The 24613-nt window shown below is 38.9% G+C and overlaps 2 protein-coding genes across 2 annotated transcripts; both read left to right on the forward strand.

The window, feature by feature from the left end:
• Positions 1-213: 213 nt before the first annotated feature.
• LOC127095836 (uncharacterized) lies at positions 214-1277 on the forward strand. Its single transcript, XM_051034467.1, has 2 exons — positions 214-660; positions 714-1277. Exons 1-2 carry the CDS (start codon positions 214-216, stop codon positions 1275-1277), a joined length of 1011 nt encoding a protein of 336 aa, XP_050890424.1.
• A 15620-nt stretch (positions 1278-16897) lies between these two features.
• LOC127095837 (uncharacterized) lies at positions 16898-18142 on the forward strand. Its single transcript, XM_051034468.1, has one exon. The coding sequence runs from the start codon at positions 16898-16900 to the stop codon at positions 18140-18142; it is 1245 nt and encodes a 414-aa protein (XP_050890425.1).
• Positions 18143-24613: the final 6471 nt, after the last annotated feature.

Here is a 24613-nt window from a genome sequence, read left to right on the forward strand (position 1 = left end):
CAATTAATATGGAGTGGAAAAGGTAATCAAATTATTGTCTACTTTCTTAAAATAAAGCGCCCCTTTTATGGTAAATCATCACCTAGTCTTGGAAATACCATCTATTACCTTTTCACACGCAACCTCACTACCTACTCCAACTTTTCCAACTCCCTACTTCTTCCTGAAACTCCTCTTCTGGGGCAACTGATATTTTTCGACAGAAACGTCAAGATGTCACAACATCAAATTCCACCTGGTTCAGAAACTACTAAGCCTACTCACAAGGATAGCACTCTTTCCATGGACTTTCACGATGATGAGATTTTGGATGTGGTCCCACTGTCTGTTATTCCCGGCGAAGCCCTTGATTTAAACCATCCCATGGATGCATCAACTTATGCATGCCCCAATCAAGGTAACCACTCTAGTATCCCTTCTAGCTCAACTCACGCCACTAATTCTAAGGAAGATATGCACCACATTGATCGTGTCATAAGAAACCTAGTCACTAGAATCCTTAATGAAGGACTTTCTGTGAAGGGAGTCTCTACTCCCCTGTCTAAAATATACCCCTCTCCTAAGGTTGAACATCATAATGAGAAGGATGACGATTCCTCTAGATCTAAGAAGGACATGGTTGCTGAAGGTTTATGCTCTCTAGGGAAAACAGTGTGTCTGGTAAAGGAAAATTTGTGGCATCTACAACTACCAATGTTTCCCACTCTGAGAAGCATGATACTGCAAACAATGTGATTGACCTAGAGGATGATAGGTCTGATGACCAAGAGGATAACTTACTTCAACACTTAAAGCCTAGTGTGGCTAAGCGTATGCAGACTAGAAAAGGAAGATCTGTGGCTGAAATGATGTCAGCTAAAACTGCTAAGAAGACTGTTGGTGTTGGTCCTTCCAAATCTTGGAGAAAGGTTGATGTGAAGAAGAGGAAGGTTAGAGAAGTTTCTGAGTCTGAAGAAGATGACCCTGACATCTCCCCTGTTAAGAGGACCACTGTGAGGAAGTCCCCTGTGAAAGTTGTTGCTGTGCATTTGGATAATATCTCTTTCCATCTTGAAGATGGAGCTACCAAATGGAAATTTGTGATTCAGAGAAGGGTGGTTGTAGAAAGGGAGTTAGGAAAGGATGTTGTTGAAGTCAAAGAGGTCATGGATCTAATAAAGATTGTTGGGTTGATGAAGACTGTGGCTGGCTTATCTCAGTGCTATGAGGGTTTGGTTAAGGAATTCATTATCAACATTCTTGAGGATATTGCTGACAAGAACAACAAGGAATTTTGAAAAGTATTTATGAGAGGTAAGTGTATGACATTCTCTCCCACTGTCATTAACAATTTTCTAGGAAGACGAGTTGAGGGGGCAGGTGAATTGGAAGCTACAGACAATGAGGTCTGTAGAGAGATTACAACAAGGCAGGTAAGAGGGTGGCCTATTAAAGAGAATCTTCCTGCTGGGAAGCTAACTGTCAAGTGTGCTATATTGCATAAAATAGGATCTGCAAATTGGGTGTCTACCAACCACATTTCCACAATTTCTAATACCCTTGGATGATTTATCTTTGCTGTTGGAACCAAACTAAAATTTGATTATGGTAGATTTATGTTTGAACAAATTGTCAAGCATGCATCTACTAATGCAGAAAAGCTTCCTATAGCCTTTCCCTCTATGATTTGTGGGATTATCCTGAGTCAACACCCTGGGATTCTGAGTTCCAATGAATTACCAAGTAGAAGAAAACCTACTTTGTCAGTGCACTATAAACTATTTGAAGGCAGTCATGTCGAAGACATTGTCATGACATCTGCTATGGAAAAGCCAGCCTCAAAAGTTGGACTTATTGCTGAGCTGAAGGAGACGTGTAAAGAGCTGGGTGAAGGGATAAGAGTAGCAACAGTTAGGAAGAAATCATTGGAACCCCTGATTGCAAGCTTGGAGCAAGCTGAAGGTGAGAATATTGAACATGCTAAGGAAGCTGAAACCCACACCTCTAGTGAGAGGTCTGCAACTAATGATGAGACAAGTGGCAATTCTGTTTCTGATACTGATGAAGCTGCAAGCTCAAGCTCCTCTGATTAGCTTCTTTGAATTTGGCCCCCATTGATGTGATGATTTTTGTTGCTGTGTTGATGGATTTTTTGGATTTTGGCAGTTATGTTCTGCTGTTTTGATGTTTACTTTGTTGGTTTGTATCTCAACTTGTTTAAAGTTGTTTATGTACTTGGTTCTGTAATCCTTAACTTTTGACATTCTGGTTTTTTGACTGAATAGACATTTATTTTATCTCTTTGGTATCTTTTGGCTAAAAAGGGGGAGAAGTAGCTATAGCTATATATGATGATATAGATGATGTTATAGATCATGTTGGATGGTTGATACAAAGAGGGAGAAAAGGGGGAAGTGTTCTGTCTGTGTAAAGCAGATTGGTGCTAGCTGAAGGGGGAGGTGGTGTGTTTCTGAGCACAAACGCATGTGTGTTTACAAGTTGCTATTTTTTCTAGTAATGTATGTATGTTTACTTCTGCTGCTAAACTGATACTGTGATTGATTTCTTGTGAAACGTATGATCTGATGTATGTTTTAGCCAAAATTTGCCAAAGGGGGAGTTTATTGCTTCTATGTGTTGGCATCAATTTTGGTAAAACCTAGAGTTATCACAAGTTGTCACGCGTGTTGTCTTGACATGTGATATCAATTTTTTGCAGGATGTTTAAATATGGTTGTGCAGGATTTAGCTAAGATGTCAGATCCGATGTTAAGACATGTGTATATAGAACATTCAGTTTGAATGTTATGTATCTTAAGATTACGTTTTTCATGCAAATCTGTGTGTGATTATGTGGATATTGAATGCGCTATTCAAGGAGTAATTTGATTTAAAACCAGAATGATCTATTTTCCAATAAGGGATGATTAGCTATCGTTAATAAGAAGATATGCAAGGAAAATAGATTTAGGGTTTTATGATGCCCAGGCCCATTCAAAAGCTTCTATTTAAAGGCCATGTAAAACCTAGTTTTTACACACAGGAAACGAACGAAATAGTGAGAGAGTTTTAGGGTTTTAGTCTTGTGTGAGCTTGTGTATTATGAGCCATTCATTCATCTTATTGATGTTTGAATTAGACTGGCTTTTGTGTTGTAATTTGTTCACTCTAAGCTTTGAAGCACGAGTGTGTGTTTACTTGGTTGAAGCCTTTAAGCAAGATCAAGTATGTGTTCTTGAAGAGTGTCTTCTTTCTTTGTAATATTTGTTTTTATATCACTGCTGTGATTGAGGGGGAGTGAGTAGGGTCTCATATCTAAGAGTTCTTATATAGAAGTCACACGGGTAGAGATTAGGTGAAAAGACTGTAACTTGAAGTTTTTTACTGAGAGTCTTTGAACTAATTTTGTTTAGTGGATTTCCTTCCTGGCTTGGTAGCCCCCAGACGTAGGTGAGTTTGCACCGAACTGGGTTAACAATTGCTTGTGTCACTTGCTCAATTGTTTCTTTGTTTTCTATCCTGTTTATATTTTAGTTGTTGTTCAGATATTAGTGTCGTGACATTACCTTCGACATCTCATATCTGATATCAGAATTTCAATAGGATAGTCTCTTCATCTTCTTCCCATTTCTTTAATTTCAAAATCTCTCCCTCCATTTTTCAAAACCGTCTTTGTGTGAACTACTCTTGTTCTAAACTTTGACCACTTTTGCAAAAGATAGAAACTTTGGCCTTATGCCATTGCATTTTCGAACCTCTTTTCTTAAATAAAACTTGTAAATAAACTTAACTATACTTGACTTAAACTTTCAAAAAAGGAAAAAAAGAACTAACACATTCAAACCATTTTTATGCCTTTGTGCCTTTCAAACTTAATTTTTGTTAAAAGCAATGCATCCACTTTGAAGTTTGTATCACGAACTACGAGGTTTTGATCCCTCATTTTTATGTTGGTACGTAGGCACAAGACCGAAGGTCTTGTCAAACACAAAAATATAATTAATGAATTCTTTTCTCATTCCCCCATAAAAAGGGCCCTTTTTGTGTGCATATCACTTTATACCAAGTACATATGCACACAAAAAGGACTCCCTAGGAGTACCTAGGACACTTTGGGTGCTAACACCTTCCCTCTGTGTAACCAAGCCCCTTACCTGTGATCTCTGACTTTTTAATAGTTTTGATTTGAAAACTTCTTACTTTTTGGGTTTTGTTCGTACTTTTTCCCTTTTCCCTTGGAAACAATAAAAGCACGATGGTGACTCTTGTTATTTGATCTCTAGCTTGTCAATATCTTGATGATCATGAATTTCCCGCTAAACCAGCTATGTAACTTTTGGTGATGGAGAAAAGGGTGAATTCAAGGGGATTGGAAAGTTGAATAGCCCTGGAGTTCCTAACCTTGATAATGTGTTGTTTGTTAAAGGATTGACTACAAACCTGATCAGCATCAGTCAACTATGTGATCAAGGTCTAAATGTGAACTTCACAAAAACTGAATGCTTGATTACTAATGCAAAAAATGAGGTGATCATGAGAGAAGCAGAATCTAAGGACAACTTCTATATGTGGATTCCTCAGGAAACTAGCTATTCATCAATGTATGCTCTAGCTAAAGAAGAAGAAGTGAAACTATGGCATCAAAAACTTGGTCATCTGCATCTTAAAGGAATGAAGAGGATCATATTTGTTGAAGCTGTCAGAGGAATCCCAAAATTAAAGATTGAAGAAGGAAGAGTATGTGGTGAATGTTAGATTGGAAAGCAGACAAAGATGTCACATCAGAAGATCAAACATGACACCACATCTAAAGTGCTGGAACTTCTCCACATGGACTTGATGGGACTTATGCAGGTGGAAAGTCTTGGTGGGAAAAGGTATGCTTATGTTGTGGTGGACGACTTCTCCAGATATACCTGGGTGAATTTTATAAGGGAAAAATCTGATGTGTTTGATGTGTTCAAAGATCTTTGCCAAAGACTTCAAAGAGAAAGAGAGAGTCATGTCATCAGAATCAGAAGTGATCATGGGAAAAAATTTGAGAACAGTAAATTTGCTCAATTCTGTTCATCCGAAGGGATTGGTCATGAGTTCTCTTCTCCCATTACCCCTCAGCAAAATGGTGAGGTGGAAAGGAAAAATGGAACTCTCCAAGAATCTACTAGAGCTATGATTCATGCTAAGAAGTTGCCTTACCGCTTCTGGGCCGAAGCTATGAACACGGCCTGTTATATTCACAACAGAGTAACCTTGAGAAAAGGGACCGCAACCACGTTATATGAAGTCGGGAAGGGAAGAAGACCTACTGTCAACTACTTCCATGTGTTTGGTAGTAAATGCTATATCCTAGTTGATCGTGAACAAAGAAGGAAAATGGACCCCAAGAGTGATGAAGGAATATTTCTATGCTACTCAACAAACAACAGAGCCTTTAGAGTTTTTAATTCCAGAACAAAAGTTATGTTGGAATCTATCAATGTTGTTGTTGATGATCAAGATACTGATGTCACAGATGATGTTGTAACATTTCTGAATGATGCCCCAACTGATCTCCTAGACAAAAGTAGTGAGAGTGAGTCACCTCAAGCTGAACCTGAAGCTAATAAAGTTAATAAGGGACCCTCTATCAGAATTCAGAAGGATCATTCTAAAGATCTCATTATAGGAGACCCAAATAAAGGGGTCACCACTAGATCAAGGGAAGTGATCTCACACACCTGTTTTGTGTCCAAAATTGAGCCTAAGAATGTTAAAGAAGCCTTAACTGATGAATTCTAGATCAATGCCATGCAGGAAGAGTTAAGCCAATTTAAGAGAAATGGAGTATGGGAATTGGTTCCAAGACCTGAAGGAATAAATGTTATTGGAACAAAGTGGGTTTACAAGAATAAATCTAATGAAAAAGGTGTGGTTACTAGAAATAAAGCAAGATTGGTAGCACAAGGATACACTTTGAAATTCTGGTATCACATATGAGATGTCGAAGGTAATGTCACGACACTAATATCTGAATAATACACACAGGATAAAAGATAAAGAACAATAGTACAAGTGACATAAGCAATTGTTAACCCAGTTCGATGCAAACTCACCTACGTCTGGGGGCTACCAAGCCAGGAAGGAAATCCACTAAACAGAATTAGTTCAAAGACTCTCAGTAAACAACTTCAAGTTACAGTCTTTTCACCTAATCTCTGCCCATGTGACTTCTATCTAAGAATTCTTAGATAAGAGATCCTACTCACTCCCCCCTAATCACAACAGTGATGTAAAAACAAATATTACAATGAAAGAAGACACTCTTCAAGATCACATACTTGATCTTGCTTAAAAGCTTCAACCAAGTAAACACACATTCATGCTTCAAAGCTTAGAGTGGACAAATTACAACTCAAAAGTCAGTCCAATTCAATCATCAATGGATGAATGAATGGCTCACAAGACACACTCTCACACAAGACTAAAACCCTTATTCTCTCTCACTATTTCGTTCGATATTTCTTGTGTGCAAAAACCAGGTTCTCCATGCCCTTTATATAGAAGCGTTTGGTTGGGCTTGGACATCATAAAACCCTAAAACTATTTTCCATTCGTATCTTCTTTTGACAGCTGATCATATCTTGTTGGAAAATAAATCACTCTAGTTTTAATTACTTATTGAATGGCACGTTCAATCTTCACATCAATCACTCATAGATTAGCATAAAAAGCACAATCACAAAATACATAACATTCAGACTGAATGTTCTATAAACAGATGTCTTAACATCGGGTCTGACATCTCAGCAAATTCCTGCACAACCATATTTTAAACACCCTGCAGGAACCTGTTATCTCATGTCAAGGCAACACTTGTGCCAACTTTTGAAAACTCTAGGTTTTACCAAAATTGATGCCAACACATAGAACCAACAAACTCCCCCTTTGACAAATTTTGGCTAAAACATACATCAGATCATTTGTTTCACAAGAGAATAATCACAGTATCAGTTTAGCAGCATAAGTAATAAAACACACATTACTAGCTAAGATAGCAACTAGTAAACACAATTAAACACACATGCGCTTGTGCTCCACCTCCCCCCTCCAGTTAGCACTAGTCTTCTCAACACAGACATAACACTTCTCCTCTTAATATCACTTGTAACATACACCTCCCCATCTAACATCACCTTCAACATCACATGTAGTAAACATATTATCTCCAACATCATTTGTAACATACACCTCCCCATCTAACATCACCTTCAACATCACCTGTAGTAAACAGATTATCTCCAACATCATCTGTAACATCATCTATATATACTTTAGCTACTTCTCCCCCCTTTTTAGCCAAAAGAGACCAAAGAGACAAAATAAATGTCTATTTAGCCAAACAAACAGAATGTCACACAGAATGTCAAAGCGGATTGTTAAGTGTTACAGATCCCAGAACACACACAACTATATAAGCTGAGGTAAAATCCATCAAACCAGAAAAATACATATTAAAACAGCCGAACATAACTGCAAAAAAAAACAGAACAACCATCACAGCACACCATCAGAAGAGTGGGGGACAACTTCAACAAAACTAGTCAGAGGAGCTTGCATCTTCATCAGCATCAGAACCAGAACTGCCACTTGTTTCATCTTTAGATTGAGACCTCTCACTAGAGGTTTGGGTTTCTGTTTCCTTGGCCTGACCAACATTCTCTCTATCAGCTTGCTCCAAGCTTTCAATCAGAGCCTCCAAAGCTTCCTTCCTGGCTGTTGCTACCCTTATTCCTGTATCCAATTCTTTACAAGTTTCTTTCAGCTCAGCAATAAGCTCACCTTTTGACGTTGGCTTTTTCACAACAGATGTCATGACAATGTCTTCGACATGGCTGCCTTCAAACAATTTGATTTGAACTGATAGAGGAGGTTTTCTTCTACTAGGAAGATCATTTGTGCTTAGAATTCCAGGGTGCTGGCTCAGGATAATCCCACAAATCATTGAGGGAAAAGCTATGGGCAGCTTTACTGCATTTGTAGAAGCATGTTTGACAATTTGTTCAAACATAAATCTACCATAATCAAATTTCAGCTTGGTTCCAACAGCAAAGATGAACCTTCTAAGGGCATTTGAGATTGTAGAGATGTGGTTGGTAGGCACCCAATTTGCTGACCCTATCTTGTGCAATATAGCATATTTCACAGTCAGCTCCCCAGCTGGGAGATGCTTCTTGCTAGGCCACTCCTTTACCTGTTTTACAGTAACTTCCCTACAGACCTCATTGTCTGTGGCTTCCAGTTCACATGCACCTTCTGTACCTCTTCCTATAAACTTATTGATCACAATTGGAGAGAATGTGATGCACTTCCCTCTTACAAACACTTTACAAAACTCCTTGTTGTTTTTATCAACAATGACTTCAGGAATGTTGACCAAAAATTCTTTAACCAGTCCTTCATAACACTGAGATAACCCAGCAACAGTTTTCATTAATCCAACGGTTTTAATCAGGTCCATGACCTCTTTGACCTCCACAACATCCTTGCCTAGTTCTCTCTCCATCGCCACCCTTCTTTGGATTACAAACTTCCATTTTGCTGCTCCATCTTCATGATGGAAAGAAATATTGTTCAGGTGTAGATCAATAACTTTTATAGGGGACTTCCTAATAGTTGTTCTCTTGACAGGGAAGATGTCAGGGACATCTTCTTTAACATCTTCATCTGACTTAGAAATTTCTCTCACTTTCCTCTTCTTCACCTCAACTTTGCTCCAAGATTTTGAGGGGCCTACACCAGTAGTCTTCTTAGCAGTTTTGGCTGACATCATTTCAGCCACAGACCTACCCTTTCTAGTCTTCATCCTCTTAGCCACACTAGGCTTCAAGTGATGAAGAAAGCTGTCATCTTGATCATCTGAACTATCAACTTCTAGGTTAATCACCTTCTTTGCAGAATCATACTTCTTAGATTGTGAAGCATTGGCAGTAGGTGATGCCAGAAATTTCTTACCAGACAAAGTTTGCCTAAAGAGCACAAACCTTCAACATCCATATCTTTTTCAGACCTAGAGGAATCATCATCCTTCTCATTATGAGGATCAACCTCAGGAGAGGGGTCCCTTCTTGATAGAGGAGTAGAAACTCCCTTTACAGAATGTCCTTCATTGAGAATCCTAGTGTCTAGGTTTCTTATGACACAATCAGTGTGATGCATGTCGTCCTTAGAACTAGGAGTATGTGTAGAGCTGGAAGGGATATTAGAACCGTTACCTTGAGTAGGGCATGCAGTGGAAAATGCATCCATGGGATGGTTGGAGTCAGGAGCTTCGCCTGGAATGACAGACAGGGGAATCACGTATAAAATATCTTCATCAAGAAAGTCCATAGAAGGCCTTCTATCCTTGTGAGTAGGTTTGGTAGTTTTAGAACCAGATGAAGTTGGATGTTGTGATATCTTGTTGTTTTTGTGGAAAGGTTTCAGTTGCCCTAGCAGAGAAGTTTGAGGAAGATGTAGGAAGTTGGAAATGTTTGAGTAGAGGTTGCGTGTGAAAAGGTAATAGATGGAATTTCCAATACTAGGTGATGATTTACCATAAATAGGGCACTTTATTTTAAGTAGGCAGACAATAATTTTACCTTTTCCACTCCAAATTAATTGCTACAAATTCTCATAAATACAAATCCCTAATTTCCCTCTTAGAGATTCAAATTTATTTGCATCCAAGGCCTTTATAAAGATATCAGCTATCTGCATTTCAGTAGCAACATGCTATAGGACTATGATTTTATCCTCCACTAGTTCTCTGATAAAATGATGACGAATATCAATATGTTTTGTCCTGCTGTGATGAATAGGATTCTTAGAAATATTTATAGCACTCAGGTTGTCATATTACAATGTCATGATATCTTGCGTGACATTGTATTCAGTCACCATCTATTTCATCCAAACCAGTTGAGAACAACTACTTCCAGTTGCTACATATTCAGCTTCAGTAGTGGGAAGAGACACACAATTTTGTTTCTTACTAAACCATGATATTAAGTTGTTCCCCAAGAATAAGCATCCTCCTGATGTGCTTTTCCTATCATCAGCACTTCCAACCCAATCAGCATCACAGTATCTAGTCAGCACAGATCCAGATCCATGAGTGTACAACATCCCATAGTCACTGGTACCATTGATATATTTTAGTATCCTTTTCACTTGGTTTATGTGATTGTCTTTTGGTTCAGCTTGATATCTAGCACAAACACTTACAGCAAAAGCAATGTCAGGTGTGCTTGCTGTGAGATATAGCAGACTCCCTATCATGCTTCTGTAGAGGCTTTGATCTACACTAACACCATTTTCATCTTTAGAGACTTTCAGATGAGTAGGGGCAGGTGTCCTTTTATGACTTGCATTCTCCATGCCAAACTTCTTAACAATGTTTTTGGCATATTTTCTTTGAGATAGAAAGATAGAATCTTCCATGTGCTTGACTTGTAGCCCAAGAAAATAGGTCAGCTATCCAACAAGGCTCATTTCAAATTCAGACTGCATTTGTTTAACATAATATCATCCCTCCAAACATAATATCATCCACATATATCTGAGCCACCATGAGTTTTCCTCCTTTATTTTTAACAAAAAAGGTCTTATCAATGCCTCCCTTCCTATATCCATTGTCAATGAGAAACAATGTGAGTCTATCATACCAAGCCCTATGAGCTTGTTTCAAACCATAAAGGGATTTCCTCAACTTATACACATGCTTTGGAAGATTTGGATCTTTAAACCCTTTAGGTTATTCAACATACACTTCCTCATTTAAGTAACCATTCAAGAAGGCACTTTTTACATCCATTTGGAACAATTTAAACTTCAGAATACATGCCACTCCAAGCAATAGTCTAATGGACTCAAGGCGAGCTACAGGGGCAAATGTTTCATCAAAGTCAACTCCTTCAACTTGAGTGTATCCTTGTGCTACCAATCTTGCTTTATTTTTAGTAACCACCCCTTGTTCATCAGATTTATTCTTGTAAACCCACTTTGTTCCAATAACATTTATTCCTTCAGGTCTTGGAACCAGTTCCCATACTTCATTTATCTTGAATTGGCCTAACTCTTCCTGCATGGCATTGATCCAGAATTCATCAGTTAAGGCTTCCTTGACATTCCTAGGCTCCATCTTGGAGACAAAACAACCATGTGAGATCACTTCCCTTAATCTAGTTGCGACCCTTGTATTTGGGTCTCCTATAATGAGATCTGTAGGATGATCCTTCTGAATTCTAATAAAGGGTCCCTTATTAATTGTGTCAGCTTCAGGTTCAGCTTGAGTAGGTTCACTCTCATTACTTTTGTCTGGGAACTCAGCTGGGGCATCATTTAGAGATGTCTCAACATCGTATGTGACACCAGTCTGTTGATCATCAACCACCACATTGATAGATTCCATCATTAATTTTGTTCTGGAATTAAAGACCCTAAATGCTCTGCTGTTTGTTGAGTAACCCATAAATAGTCCTTCATCACTCTTGCATCCATCTTCCTTCTTTGTTCACAGTCAGTCAGGATATAACATTTACTACCAAACACATGGAAGTATTTGACAGTAGGTCTTCTTCCTTTCCAGACTTCATATAAAGTAGTTGGAGTTCCTTTCTTCAAGGTTACTGTATTGTGAACATAGCAGGTTGTGTTCATAGCTTCAGCCCAAATGTGGTAGGGCAATTTCTTAGCATGAATCATAGCTCTGGCAGATTCTTGGAGAGTTCTATTTTTCCTTTCTACCACACCATTTTGCTGAGGGGTAATGGGAGATGAGAACTCATGACTAATTCTTTCAGATGAACAGAATCCAACAGATTTACTGTTCTCAAATTCTTTCCCATGATCACTTCTGATTCTGATAACCTGACTTTCTTTTTCTCTTTGAATACCTCAAATACATTAGATTTTCCCTTATAAAATTGACCCAGGTGTATTTGGAGAAGTCATCCACTACCACATAAGCATACTTTTTCCCACCAAGACTTTCCACCTGCATAGGTCCCATCAACTCCATGTGGAGAAGTCCCAGCACTCTGGAAGTGGTGTCATGTTTGATCTTCTGATGTGACATCTTTGTCTGTTTTCCAATCTGACACTCCCTACAAACTTTTCCTTCATCAATCTTTAAGTTTGGAATTCCTCTGACAGCTTCAACAGATATAATTCTCTTCATTCCTTTAAGATGCAGGTGGCCCAATTTTTGATGCCATAGCTTCACTTCTTCTTCTTTGGCTAGAGTACACATTGATGAATAACTAGTTTCTTGATAACTCCACATATAGCAGTTGTCCTTAGACCTGACTCCTTTCATGATCACTTCATTTTCTTTATTAGTAATCAGACATTCAGTTTTTGTGAAGGTTACATTTAGACCTTGGTCGCACAGTTGACTGATGCTGATTAGGTTTGCAGTCAATCCTTTAACAAGTAGCACATTGTCAAGGTTAGGGACTCCAGGGAAGTTTAGCTTTCCAATCCCCTTGATTTCACCCTTTGCTCCATCACCAAAGGTTACATAGCTGGTGGCATGAGGATGAAGGTCAATTAACAGGTTTTTGCTCCCAATCATGTGTTTAGAGCATCCACTATCAAAATACCAGTCTTCTTTGGCTGAAACTCTGAAGGAAGTGTGAGCTATCAGGTTAGTAGCACCAGTCCTAGGAACCCACTGTTTTCTGTTGACAGGGATGTGGTGTTTGGGTCTAGGTTGATGATGAGAAGGACTAGGATAGCCATACAACATAAAGCAGAATGGTTTTATGTGGCCAAATTTTCCACAGTAATGACATCTCCATCTTTGGTGTTTTCCTTTATGTTGTCTTTCCTTATGAGTTGTGACATATGATGTGACATCTTTGGTTTGCTACCAGTGTGACTACACTGAGGTTTGGATTCATTGAACCCAAAGTCAGACTTGTCTCCTTCCATTTTTCTAGTCTGGAGAATCTTGTCTAAGGTGTCAGATCCATTGTTTAGCATTCTGACATACTTTGTCATCTCACCCAGTTTGGAGTTCAAGAACACTGATTCAATCTTCAACTTAGAGATGGTTTCCAAGTGTTCTGTCTTCTCATCCTCCAGTTGTGTTATCAATTTCTTCTAACTTTCCACTTGTTGACACACTTCTTCACTTCTGTAACACAACTTTCGGTAGGTAGTGGCTAACTCATTAAAGGTTACTTCATCATCACTTGAGTCTTCATAAGAACCCCATCTTTTAGTCAAGGCAGTCACAAGATTGGCAGACTCTCCTTCTGTTTCACTTTCATCGGACCAAGTAGCAACAAGACTCTTCTTCTGTTTCTTGAGGTAGGTCCCACATTCAGCTCAAATGTGTCCATACCCATCACATTCATGGCACTGAACTCCTTTTCCTTGTTTGGATTTTTCATCAGATCTTGTTCTTCTTCTAGCATCAATGGACCTACTGATGTCAGATGAGATGTTCTTGACATTAGTCTTAGACCTTACATCCATCTTTTTCAGGTGTTTGTTGAACTGTCTCCCCAGTAATGCTACATCATTTGCAAGATCTTCATCAGTATCTTGACTGCTTTCTTCCTCTTTCTCTTCAGTGTTTGACATGAAGGCTATGCTTTTGACTTTTTTTCAGATACATCACACATTCCCAACTCAAATGTTTGGAGGGATCAAATTATCTCATCCACTCTCATATTGCAAATGTCTTGAGATTCTTCTATGGCTGTCACTTTCATGGCAAATCTCTTGGGAAGTGACCTGAGTATTTTCCTCACTAGTTTTTCATCTGACATCTTCTCACCCAAGGCTCCTAAGGCATTAGCAATTTCAATGATATTCATATGAAAGTCATGAATATTTTTATCTTCTTTCATCCTCAAATTTTCAAACTTGGTAGTAAGCAACTGCAATCTAGACAACTTCACTTTAGAGGTACCTTCATGAATGGTTTTAAGAATATTCCAAGCATCTTTAGCCACCTCACAGTTGTTCACCGGTCTGAAGATGTTCTTATCAACCCCATTGAATATAGCATTCAATGCTTTAGAGTTTCCAAGGGCTAGTTCATCCTCCTCTTTTGTCCATTGTTCTTCAGCCTTCTTATCAGTTGTAACTTCTCCTTCCTTAGTAATAACTGGATGTTCCCGACCTGTTAGAACAACCTTCCAAGCCTTATTATCCAAAGATTTTAGGAAGGCTACCATTCGAGGTTTCCATTAGTCATAGTTAGATCCATCCAGAATTGGTGTTTGTGAACAGGTCCTCTGTCTCTATCCATAGTACCAGAAAGTAACGTCCCTAGATCTCACCCAGAACCAGAGCAGGGTGCCTGCTCTGATACCAAAGGAAATTCTGGTATCAGATATGAGATGTCGAAGGTAATGTCACGACACTAATATCTGAACACACACAGGATAAAAGATAAAGAACAATAGTACAAGTGACACAAGCAATTGTTAACCCAGTTTGGTGCAAACTCACCTATGTCTGGGGGTTACCAAGCCAGGAAGGAAATCCACTAAACTGAATTAGTTCAAAGACTCTCAGTAAACAACTTCAAGTTACAGTTATTTCACCTAATCTCTACCCATGTGACTTCTATCTAAGAATTCTTAGATAAGAGATCCTACTCACTCCCCCTCAATCACAGCAATGATGTAAAAACAAATATTACAATGAAAGAAGACACTCATCAAGAACACATACTTGATCTTGCTTAAAAGCTTCAACCAAGTAAGCATACACTCATGCTTCAAAGCTTAGAGTGGACAAATTACAACTCAAAAGTCAATTCAATTCAATCATCAATGGATGAATGAATGGCTCACAATACACACTCTCACACAAGACTAAAACCCGTATTCTCTCTCACTATTTCGTTCGTTATTTCTTGTGTGTAAAAACCAGGTTCTCCATGCCCTTTGTATAGAAGCGTTTGGCTGGGCTTGGACATCATAAAACCCTTAAACTATTTTCCATTCGTATCTTCTTATGACAGCTGATCATATCTTGTTGGAAAATAAATCACTCTGGTTTTAATTACTGATTGAATGGCGCGTTCAATCTTCACATCAATCACACATAGATTAGCATAAAAAACGCAATCACAAAATACATAACATTCAGACTGAATGTTTTGTAAACAGATGTCTTGACATCGGGTCTGACATCTCAACAAATTCCTGCACAATCATATTCTAAACACCCTACAGGAACTTGTTATCTCATGTCAAGATAACACATGTGACAACTTGTGAAAACTCTAGGTTTTACCAAAATTGATGCCAACACATAGAACCAACACACTCAAGTTGAAGGAGTTGACTTTGATGAAACATTTGCTCTTGTAGCTCGCCTGGAGTCCATTAGATTATTGCTAGGAGTGGCATGTATTCTGAAGTTTAAACTGTTCCAAATGGATGTGAAAAGTGCCTTCTTAAATGGCTACTTGAATGAGGAAGTATATGTTGAACAACCAAAGGGATTCACAGACCCAAATCTTCCAAAGCATGTGTATAAGTTGAGGAAAGCTCTTTATGGGTTGAAAGAAGCTCCTAGAGCTTGGTATGAGAGTCTCACAATGTTTCTCATTGACAATGGATACAGAAAGGGAGGCATTGATAAGACTTTATTTGTCAAAGATGAAGGAGGAAATCTCATGGTTGCTCAGATCTATGTGGATGATATTGTGTTTGGTGGGATGTCAAGTAAAATGGTTCAACATTTTGTTGAGCAAATGCAGTCTGAATTTGAAATGAGCCTTGATGGGGAACTAACCTATTTTCTTGGCCTGCAAGTCAAGTAGATGGAAGATTCTATCTTTCTATCTCAAAGTAAATATGCCAATAATATTGTTAAGAAGTTTGGCATGGAGAATGCAAGCAACAAGAGGACACCTGCTCCTACTCATCTGAAAGTGTCTAAAGATGAAAATGGTGTCAGTGTGGATCAAAGTCTCTACAAAAGCATGATAGGGAGTCTGCTATATCTTATAGCAAGCATACCTGACATTGCTTTTGCGGTGGGTGTTTGTGCTAGATATCAAGCTGAACCAAAAGTGAGCTATATAAACTAAGTGAAAAGGATCCTGAAATATGTCAATGGAACTTGTGACTATGGAATGTTATACACTCATTGATCTGAATCTGTGATGTATGGATATTGTGATGCTGATTGGGCTGGAAGTGCTGATGATAGGAAAAACACATCAGGAGGATGCTTCTTCTTGGGGAACAATTTAATATCATGGTTCAATAAGAAGCAAAATTGTGTTTCTCTGTCTACTGCTGAAGCTGAATACATAGTAGCTGGAAGCAGTTGTTCTCAACTGGTGTGGATGAAACAAATGATGGCTGAATACAATGTCTCACAAGATGTCATGACATTGTACTATGACAACCTGAGTGCCATAAACATCTCAAAGAATCCTATTCGGCACATTAGGACCAAACATATTGATATTCGTCACATATTTATTAGAGAACTTGTGGAGGATAAGATTGTAGTCTTAGAGCATATTGCTACTAAGATGCAGTTAGCTGATATTTTTACAAAGGCTTTGGATGAAAATCAGTTTGAATTCCTGAGAGGAAAATTAGGGATTTGCATTTATGAAGACTTGTAGAAATTAATATGGAGAGGAAAAAGTAAGCAAATTAGTGTCTACGTGGCTAAAAAAAAGCGCCCCCATTATGGTAAATCATCACCTTGTTTTGGAAATACCATTTATTCCGTCTTCACACGCTACCCCCTAAACCTCACTACCTACTCCAACTCTTCCATCTTCCCGCTCCTTCTTCACAAACCTCTGTTAGGGCAACTGTATTTTTTCCAGAAAAACTCCAAAATGTGACAACATCAAGACACATTTGCTTCCAAAAATACTAAGTCTACTCAAAAGGTTAGTGCTCCTTCAATGGGCATTCCCGATGATGAGATTCTAAATGTTGTTCCTCTCTCTATTATTCCCTGCGAAACAATTGATTTGAACCAACCCATTGATGCCTCAGCTTCTGCATGCTCCAATCAAGGTAACTCCTCTTGTATTCCTTCTAGTTCAACTCCTACCACTAATTCTAAGGAAGATATACACCACACTGATCGTGTTATAAGAGACCTAATCACTAGAATCCTTAATGAAGGACATTCTGTGAAGGGAGTTTCTACTCCCCTGTCTCAAACGTACCCCTCTCCTGAGGTTGAACAACATAGGGAGAAGGATGACGATTCCTCCAGTTCTGAAAAGGACTTGGCTGCTGAAGGGTTGTGCTCTCTAGGGAAAACTGTGTCTGATAAAGGAAAATTTGTGGCACCTAAAACTGCCAATGCTTCCCACTCCGAGAAGCATGATGATGCAAATGTGGTGATTGATCTAGAGGATGGTAGCTCTGATAATCAAGAGGAAAGCTTACTTCATCACCTAAAGCCTAGTGTGGCTAAACGCATGAAGACTCGCAAAGGAAGATCTATGGCTGAACTTATGTCAACTATAAAATCTAAGAAGACTACTGGTATTGGTCCCTCCAAATCTTGGAGTAAGGTTGAAGTAAAGAAGAGGAAGGTCAGAGATGATTCTGAGTCTGAAGAGGATGTTGAGGAAGATGTCCCTGACATCTCGCCTGTGAAGAAAACCACTGCTAGGAAGTCTCCTGTTAAAGTTCATGTTATTCATTTGGATAACATCTCCTTCCATCTTGAGGATGGAGCTTCCAAGTGGAAATTTGTGATTCAAAGAAGGGTGGCTGTGGAAAGGGAGATGGGAAAAGATGCTGCTGATGTGAAGGAGGTCATGGACCTGATAAAGGCTGTTGGGTTATTGAAGACTGTGGCTGGGTTCTCTCAATGCTATGAGGGTTTAGTTAAGGAATTCATTGTCAATATTCCCGAGGATATTGCTGATAAGAACAGGAAGGAGTTCTGTAAGGTGTTTATGAGGGGTAAGTGTATAACATTTTCTCCTACTGTTATTAATGATTTTCTAGGCAAAGATAATAAGGCTGCTGGAGAACTAGAAGTTACAGACAATCAGGTTTGTAGGGAGATCACAGCTAGACAGGTGAACGTTTGGCTTGTTAAAAAGCATCTTTCTGCTGGGAAGTTGACTGTCAAGTATGTTATCTTACACAAAATAGGAGCTGCTAATTGGGTCCCTACCAACTGATCGGTTGAATTCGCAAGTGCACGAATCACATCAAACTAATATAAAAGAATATCGATCCCACAGAAGCCAAATCATCGATCTATCGATTACTATCGTTACGGTGTTTATCTAACGCGGTATAAAAGAGATATTGGGTTTGCAAAATAAAGGTAAATAATAAATGCAGTGCAGATAAAGACAGGTTTGAATGTATATCATGTCGGTTAAGTGATGTTTCGATTGTCTAAATAGAACTACTTATGAGGCAATATTTTCTACTCTTGAAAAAAATCCATTTAACAGGAACTGTCACTTTCGCATATTCAGAACCGAGTTTACCCTTAAATTAAGGCCTTTTATTGTCACTTATAAAAGGTGCGCAGAACGGTAAAGTAGTAAACTTATTTTTAAGAAATAAGACTCATAAACTTAGTTGAAAAGTGATTTTGATTTGGAAAGTTTTACCCAAGGGGTTTCCTGATTTTAAATCTATCAACGCGTCCGAAAACAATTTCAAAAATAGTTTTTCCTTAAAGTGATAAAAATTCCTTGTTAAGTAAGCCATGGTGTTTTCGCACTCCTTGAATAGTTAAAACTAACTAAGTTTGTTTCAGAAAACTCAAGTTAAAAGTCAAAACAACCTTTAAAGTATTTCTACAGATTCAATATGTGAAACATCTCTTTAACCGTGATCGTTACATTCTAACCTTTAAAAGATTTAGCCAGGCATGGTAATTCCAACAAACACAACTATATTGATCATGATGAAAAGTTATTTTAGAATGTGAGGCGTAAGGGACGAGTAAAACGTGTAAAAATAAAGCGTAGACAGAAAGTAAATAAAATAAAGCGTAGACAGAAAGTAAATAAAGTAAAGCGTAGACAGAAAGTAAATAAAATAAAGCGTGAACAGAAAGTAAATAAAGTAAAGCTTAGACAGAAAGTAAATAACATAAAGCAAGACAAGTAAATAAATAAAATAAAAGCGATAAATAAGAACCTGCTCCAAACGGAGGGCTTTAAATCTGGTACAAGGAAAATAAACCTCCGACTCTGAAGCTAAACATGACAGCAACTCGAAGTGATACAACTCAATCTCACTAAGGTGCGATAACCCCCCGATGTGACGGATTACCGCTTTTACAAATGATAAATATAGGCTTAGTGTTGTAAACTAAGTTGGATGATTTGAAAATGAAATGGAACGAACTATTTATAGAGGATTTCAGCAGGTCGCAAAGACCATGGTGCCCTCCAACTTCTCCTTAAAGGGAACGTGATTTCCAAAGGTGGCGCCCGCCATCCCTTCATGGCGCCCGCCATGTGTGTAAATGGGAAAGATCATGGGAACGTGGCGCTTATCTCCTGGTTGAGGGCTGATGAGTCATGGCTTCCTCTATAGCGGCCGCCATGTGCAACGCCATGTGTACAATATTCGCCGAAAAACCCTAATTTTAGGTATTTTTGCTTCGTTTCTTCTCAAAGGGTCCTGAAAGAGGTAAATATCTGAAAACAACATAAAAGAGAGCATAATACAAACAAAATGATAATAAAGTCCTAATAAACATGTGAAATTCGAGTCAAAAACACAGTGTGATTCAGTGTGATCAAATTCTCCCACAGTTAAACCTTTGCTTGTCCTCAAGCAAAACTCTTTATAGTTTATGCAAGAGAAACAATATCAAGTAGAGTTAATTCAAGGTAAAAAGACTTATAAGTTCATTCAAGGAATGTATCGATAGGTACTAACGAATTGAACTAAGGATATTGTTGTGACACTTCCCACAACTGCGGTCGTAGGCTTAGTTCCTATACAAATCAATCCACATTACCCCACCATACCTAGGCCTTCTTTTCATTTTCTTAAAGTCCTTTTCATTCAGGTGCAATCACATTAAGCCTATTATCCGTACATACTCATAGTAAAGTGACCGGTTAATGATTATGATCTTAAGCATGGGGCTCTGGTACATAAGGTTGTGTAACCCCTTTATTTAACCCAATTTGCAATTGTGGGGGATTGGATCGTAATCCACCCTACCAAGTTCAACACCAGGTACCTCTGAACCAACCAACAAATAGGCTTATTATTTATTCATTCTTCTAAGCATGGGGCTCTGGTACATAAGTTGGTGTAACCCCTTTATTTAACCCAATTTGCAGTTGTGGGGTATTGGATCGTAATCCACCCTACCAAGTGCAGCACCAGATACCTCTGAACCAACCAACAAATAGGCTTATTATTTTTTTATTTTTCTTCTGCATGTTCCACATATGTCTTTATTTTGCTGGTTAATTGACCGTGTGAGAGTCACCTAGCCCGGATTTTCATACGATTTGAGAACAAAGCAGGAATTTTTGTGATCATTCACTTATTTTAATCGGTCCCCTACGTAGAGCATGCTTAAGCCGGAGCTGACTGTAAGGATAAACTACTTAAGGACTTATTTGGAACAAAAATTGGGGCCATAGCATATGGGGTATCGAGATTGACTCTTATAATCATGAAGCCTAAGGTGTTAAGACAATACCGATTTTTAGAAAAAATTTCCCAAGTCTTTTACATCCCGTCATAAACCTGTCTTATAGCTTGAATATTCAAGATGTATTCTTTTCTTTGCTCACAATTTTTTTTGGTAAGGTTAAAGAAATGGGAGAAATACGGATACACTACACAGATGACTCGTTAGACACATGTTATTTTATTGAAAGGAAAAGAAAACAACTAAAACACATAAAACATACTAAAAATAAAGGAAAATGATAAAAAGCGATAAAAATAAAGGAAAGCGATAAAAAGCGATAAAAATCTCCTCCCACACTTAAACCGAACATTGTCCTCAATGTTTCGATATAAGATAGGGTAGAGTAACCTGGAAGAGAGAGAGAGAGAGAACTATGGGTGATCACCGGTATCGTCACCGTCACCGCCCTGGTCAGGATGCCTGGGTCGACGGCGTCTGCTACGAGTACTAAGTCCTTCCATAGCTGCTGAAAGCAACCTAAGAGAGATCCTTGGGTGGCCTTGATAAGAGCGAAGTGACGCTCCTTAGCCTGTCGCTGGCGATGCTGCTCATTAGTGATCGCAAGTAAATACTCAATGATAGTCTGATGTGCTTGCTCACTATGCTGCTGGGAAGCTACCATAAAACTCATATTATCTGTCAGTTATTGGTTTATGGTAGTCAAAAGGGTGTCATTCCTTTCCTCACGAGCCAGGTGCTCGCGTCATATCTCCTCGGTGATGTAAAAACTGGGAGTGGTACCTGCAAAATGGTCAGAGGAAGAAGGTGCAGTGTGTGCAGGTGATGCAGTAGGAATATCATGAGCGGGTGACTGGTCGCGCAGGTCATACTCATCATCGGTCCCTTGCCCATCGTCCATAGGAACGTTAGGTGGCAAAGGACCGGTAAAGGGTGGAGCAGCAAGATCATACGTCCAATTCCTTGCATGTCGCACATCTGTACACTGAGAGCAAGGTAAAACAACATTGGGTATAGCTACACCATGTATCATGAGGTGAAAACCACCTGCTCGCCGCACCTTGCATAATTTCATATCTTTCAAAAACTTTAAGTTAATGGTGCGGTGAGGGAGTGGTTACAAGGTGGCTAACTCAACGTTGAGATTTAACGCTTTAGCAATGGAAGTAATCAAACCACCTAAAGAGATGGTTCCTCCCTTTTTAAGAATGGCAGAGGATTGATCCTGCGATTAGTGAGGCAACCCTGTAAAAACAGCAACTCACGAGCATTTACTTTGTTAGAATTCTCCCGGCCAAATATAGTACATACCAAAAGGTATCTAAAAATACGTATGGTCGGGTTATGGATATTGGAAGCCAAAGTTCCTTCAAAGGAAGTGACAGTCACATTTGATAATCTATTCCAAAAAGTAAATGCCTCGAGTTCCCATTCAGCATCCAAGGGCGTCTCACCGATGGCACCCTCACCGTAAGACATTCCTAGCAAACCCGTTAAGGCATCAGTACTGTACTCATATTCCACATTAAACATTCTAACACAAACGGTACCTACCGTGCTAGCAGTGCCAAGGTAAACAGTGTAAATTAGGGAACTTAAAAATTCCCTAGTGAGCCTATCATAGGTGTGTACAAACAGTCTTCGTCGACATACCTGGTAGCGAGGATCTCCCTAGATTGCAATTTTTACAAAATCTTGTTTTGTCGCTCTCCGGGTTTTCCTCCACAAAGAATGATGTTGTTGAACTCCATTCCGACCATTAGTGGTGATTATAGAGAAAAATGGATATTTATAGAAAGGAAATGAAAAATGGAGTTTAAGTGGGTTTTTGGTGGAGAGATGGTTGAGTGAAGTTTGGAAATGGTAATGACTTGGAGCTACAATGAGAAAGTTGGGATTTTTATCTGAACTTTGGTGGAGTTTGGAGGAGGAGGAGAAAATGGGTTTGGAGAGGTTGAAGAAGGTGAAAAATGGTGAAAATAGGGATTCTGTCTGTTAAAGTTCCAGACATCATGGCTCCCGCCATGTCTTCGGATTTAGTTGGGCCGGATTTGGTCATTGCTACTTGGGTCTCAATCTTTTTGTCTTCATTTTTGTAAAGGGGGTGCACATAGGTTTCTATGAATGCTATTTTTTTTTATTTAAGCTTGAAAAAACAAAATAAAGTAAAATGAAATAAAATAAAACAAAACAAAATAAAATAAAACTAAATAAAATAGTAAAGTGAAATAAAATAAAATAAAATAAAATGGACATAAAAACATAATAATAATAATGCATATATATATATTTATATATATATATATATATATATATATATATATATATATATACATATATATATATATTATATATATATATATATGTGTGTGTGTGTGGTGTGTGTGTGTGTGTGTGTGTGTGTGTGGTGTGTGTGTGTGTGAAGAGTTAATAATAAGTCACGGGTCCAGAGATCTTAGGAAAGATAAAGCAAGCATAATATAAAAGGAAACAATAAAAATAAGCATAAATAATAAATAACGGGAAATAGGAAAATCAAACGGTATTTCTTGGTTGGTGATGGCATCAACGCTCAGGGTATAGTGGAGTCTCCTCGACTTCGTATCCTCGAAGCTCTGCGATCTGGCGTCGGAGGTCGGCGATCTGATTATTTAGTATATCAGTTTCGGTGTCATGTGAGGCGACTGATACTTCGACCTGCAAAGCAACGTCAGCAAGCTCCTGGCGAAGCTGGGCTATCTGCATGCGAAGCTTAACTAGTTCAGACTGCATGCTCGGATTCTGGAGATTCGGATTGTTGGTTCAAACTTTGATTCTGATAGGTGCGATTTTCGGCTCGTCTACTATCTCTCCCTGCCCTTCTATGGCGTAGGCCCAGTTGGCCTGATCAATAACACAAGTTACCTGAGGGCCGGTAAAGTGAAGTAGTGAATAGTCTCACCCTCGATTAATAGCCTGTATTGATCCGGTTGGAAAGAAGATCTCCTCATGAGGCCACGGTTCAGAGAGAAATCAATATCCATCAAGGTGTATCTGCAGTAAGACGTTAAATGAGATAGTCTTCTATCAAGTCCCAGGACTGAGGCTATATGAGTCACCGTGCTTCTAACGTGTATAGGGCTTACAGCGGAGCGAGCATTAAGATCTAGACTCTCGATCAGGAAAGCTCCGCAGTCTATTGGGCGTGACTCAGTGGTACAATACATGAAAAAGATCTCTTCAACACTCACATGCGTATCAGGGTCACTCTTCCCCAGGAAGGTGTGGGCAATGATCATCTGAAAGTATATGAAAGCAGGGTTGTGAATCTTGTTGGAGATTTTGGTGGAAGGGTCAGAGCTACCTCCACACGTAATGTCACTCTAAAACTTCTGAACGTCTCGGCTCAGAAAATAGCTCATGGGGACCTCGGATGAAGCATCATAAGCAGCCTAAAATCCAAGTAAGTCACTAAAACGCTTGTGGTTAAAGGTGTATTCTGCCCCAAACAACCTGAAATTAATATATCCACCATCACTAGCGTGACCAACATAGGGCTCGTAGGTTAGCGAGCTCAAGAACTCCAAAGTCAGGTTCCTGTAAGTCACATGCATATCATCAGTATATTCATCCCATTGCAACTGATTACACAAATGCCTGACACTAGGCTCAATTTCTAATGCCTCCATGCAGCTCGAGTCGGGATATCTGGTGGGCAGCATTGGTCGCTGGGAACGCATGGCGTAGCGTTGCTCTTGAACTGGGTCACAAAAGATTATGGCATAATGTCGCAATTTTCCATCCTGAAAAGTTAGATTAGAAACAGAGGACACCTGAAATCGCAAATATTATAATTGTTAGTCTCCACATAGATATACATATACATAAAACAAATAAAAATATAAATTGAAATAGTAAAAGTAAAGTAAAGGAAAAGAAATCATGGGTTGCCTCCCATGCAGCGCTTGTTTAACGTCGTTAGCTTGACGATTCGAACTTTATATATTAGAGGTAGGAATTGGAGGGTCGA

The sequence above is a fragment of the Lathyrus oleraceus genome, chromosome 6 (assembly GCF_024323335.1).
Source record: "Lathyrus oleraceus cultivar Zhongwan6 chromosome 6, CAAS_Psat_ZW6_1.0, whole genome shotgun sequence".
NCBI lineage: Eukaryota > Viridiplantae > Streptophyta > Magnoliopsida > Fabales > Fabaceae > Lathyrus > Lathyrus oleraceus.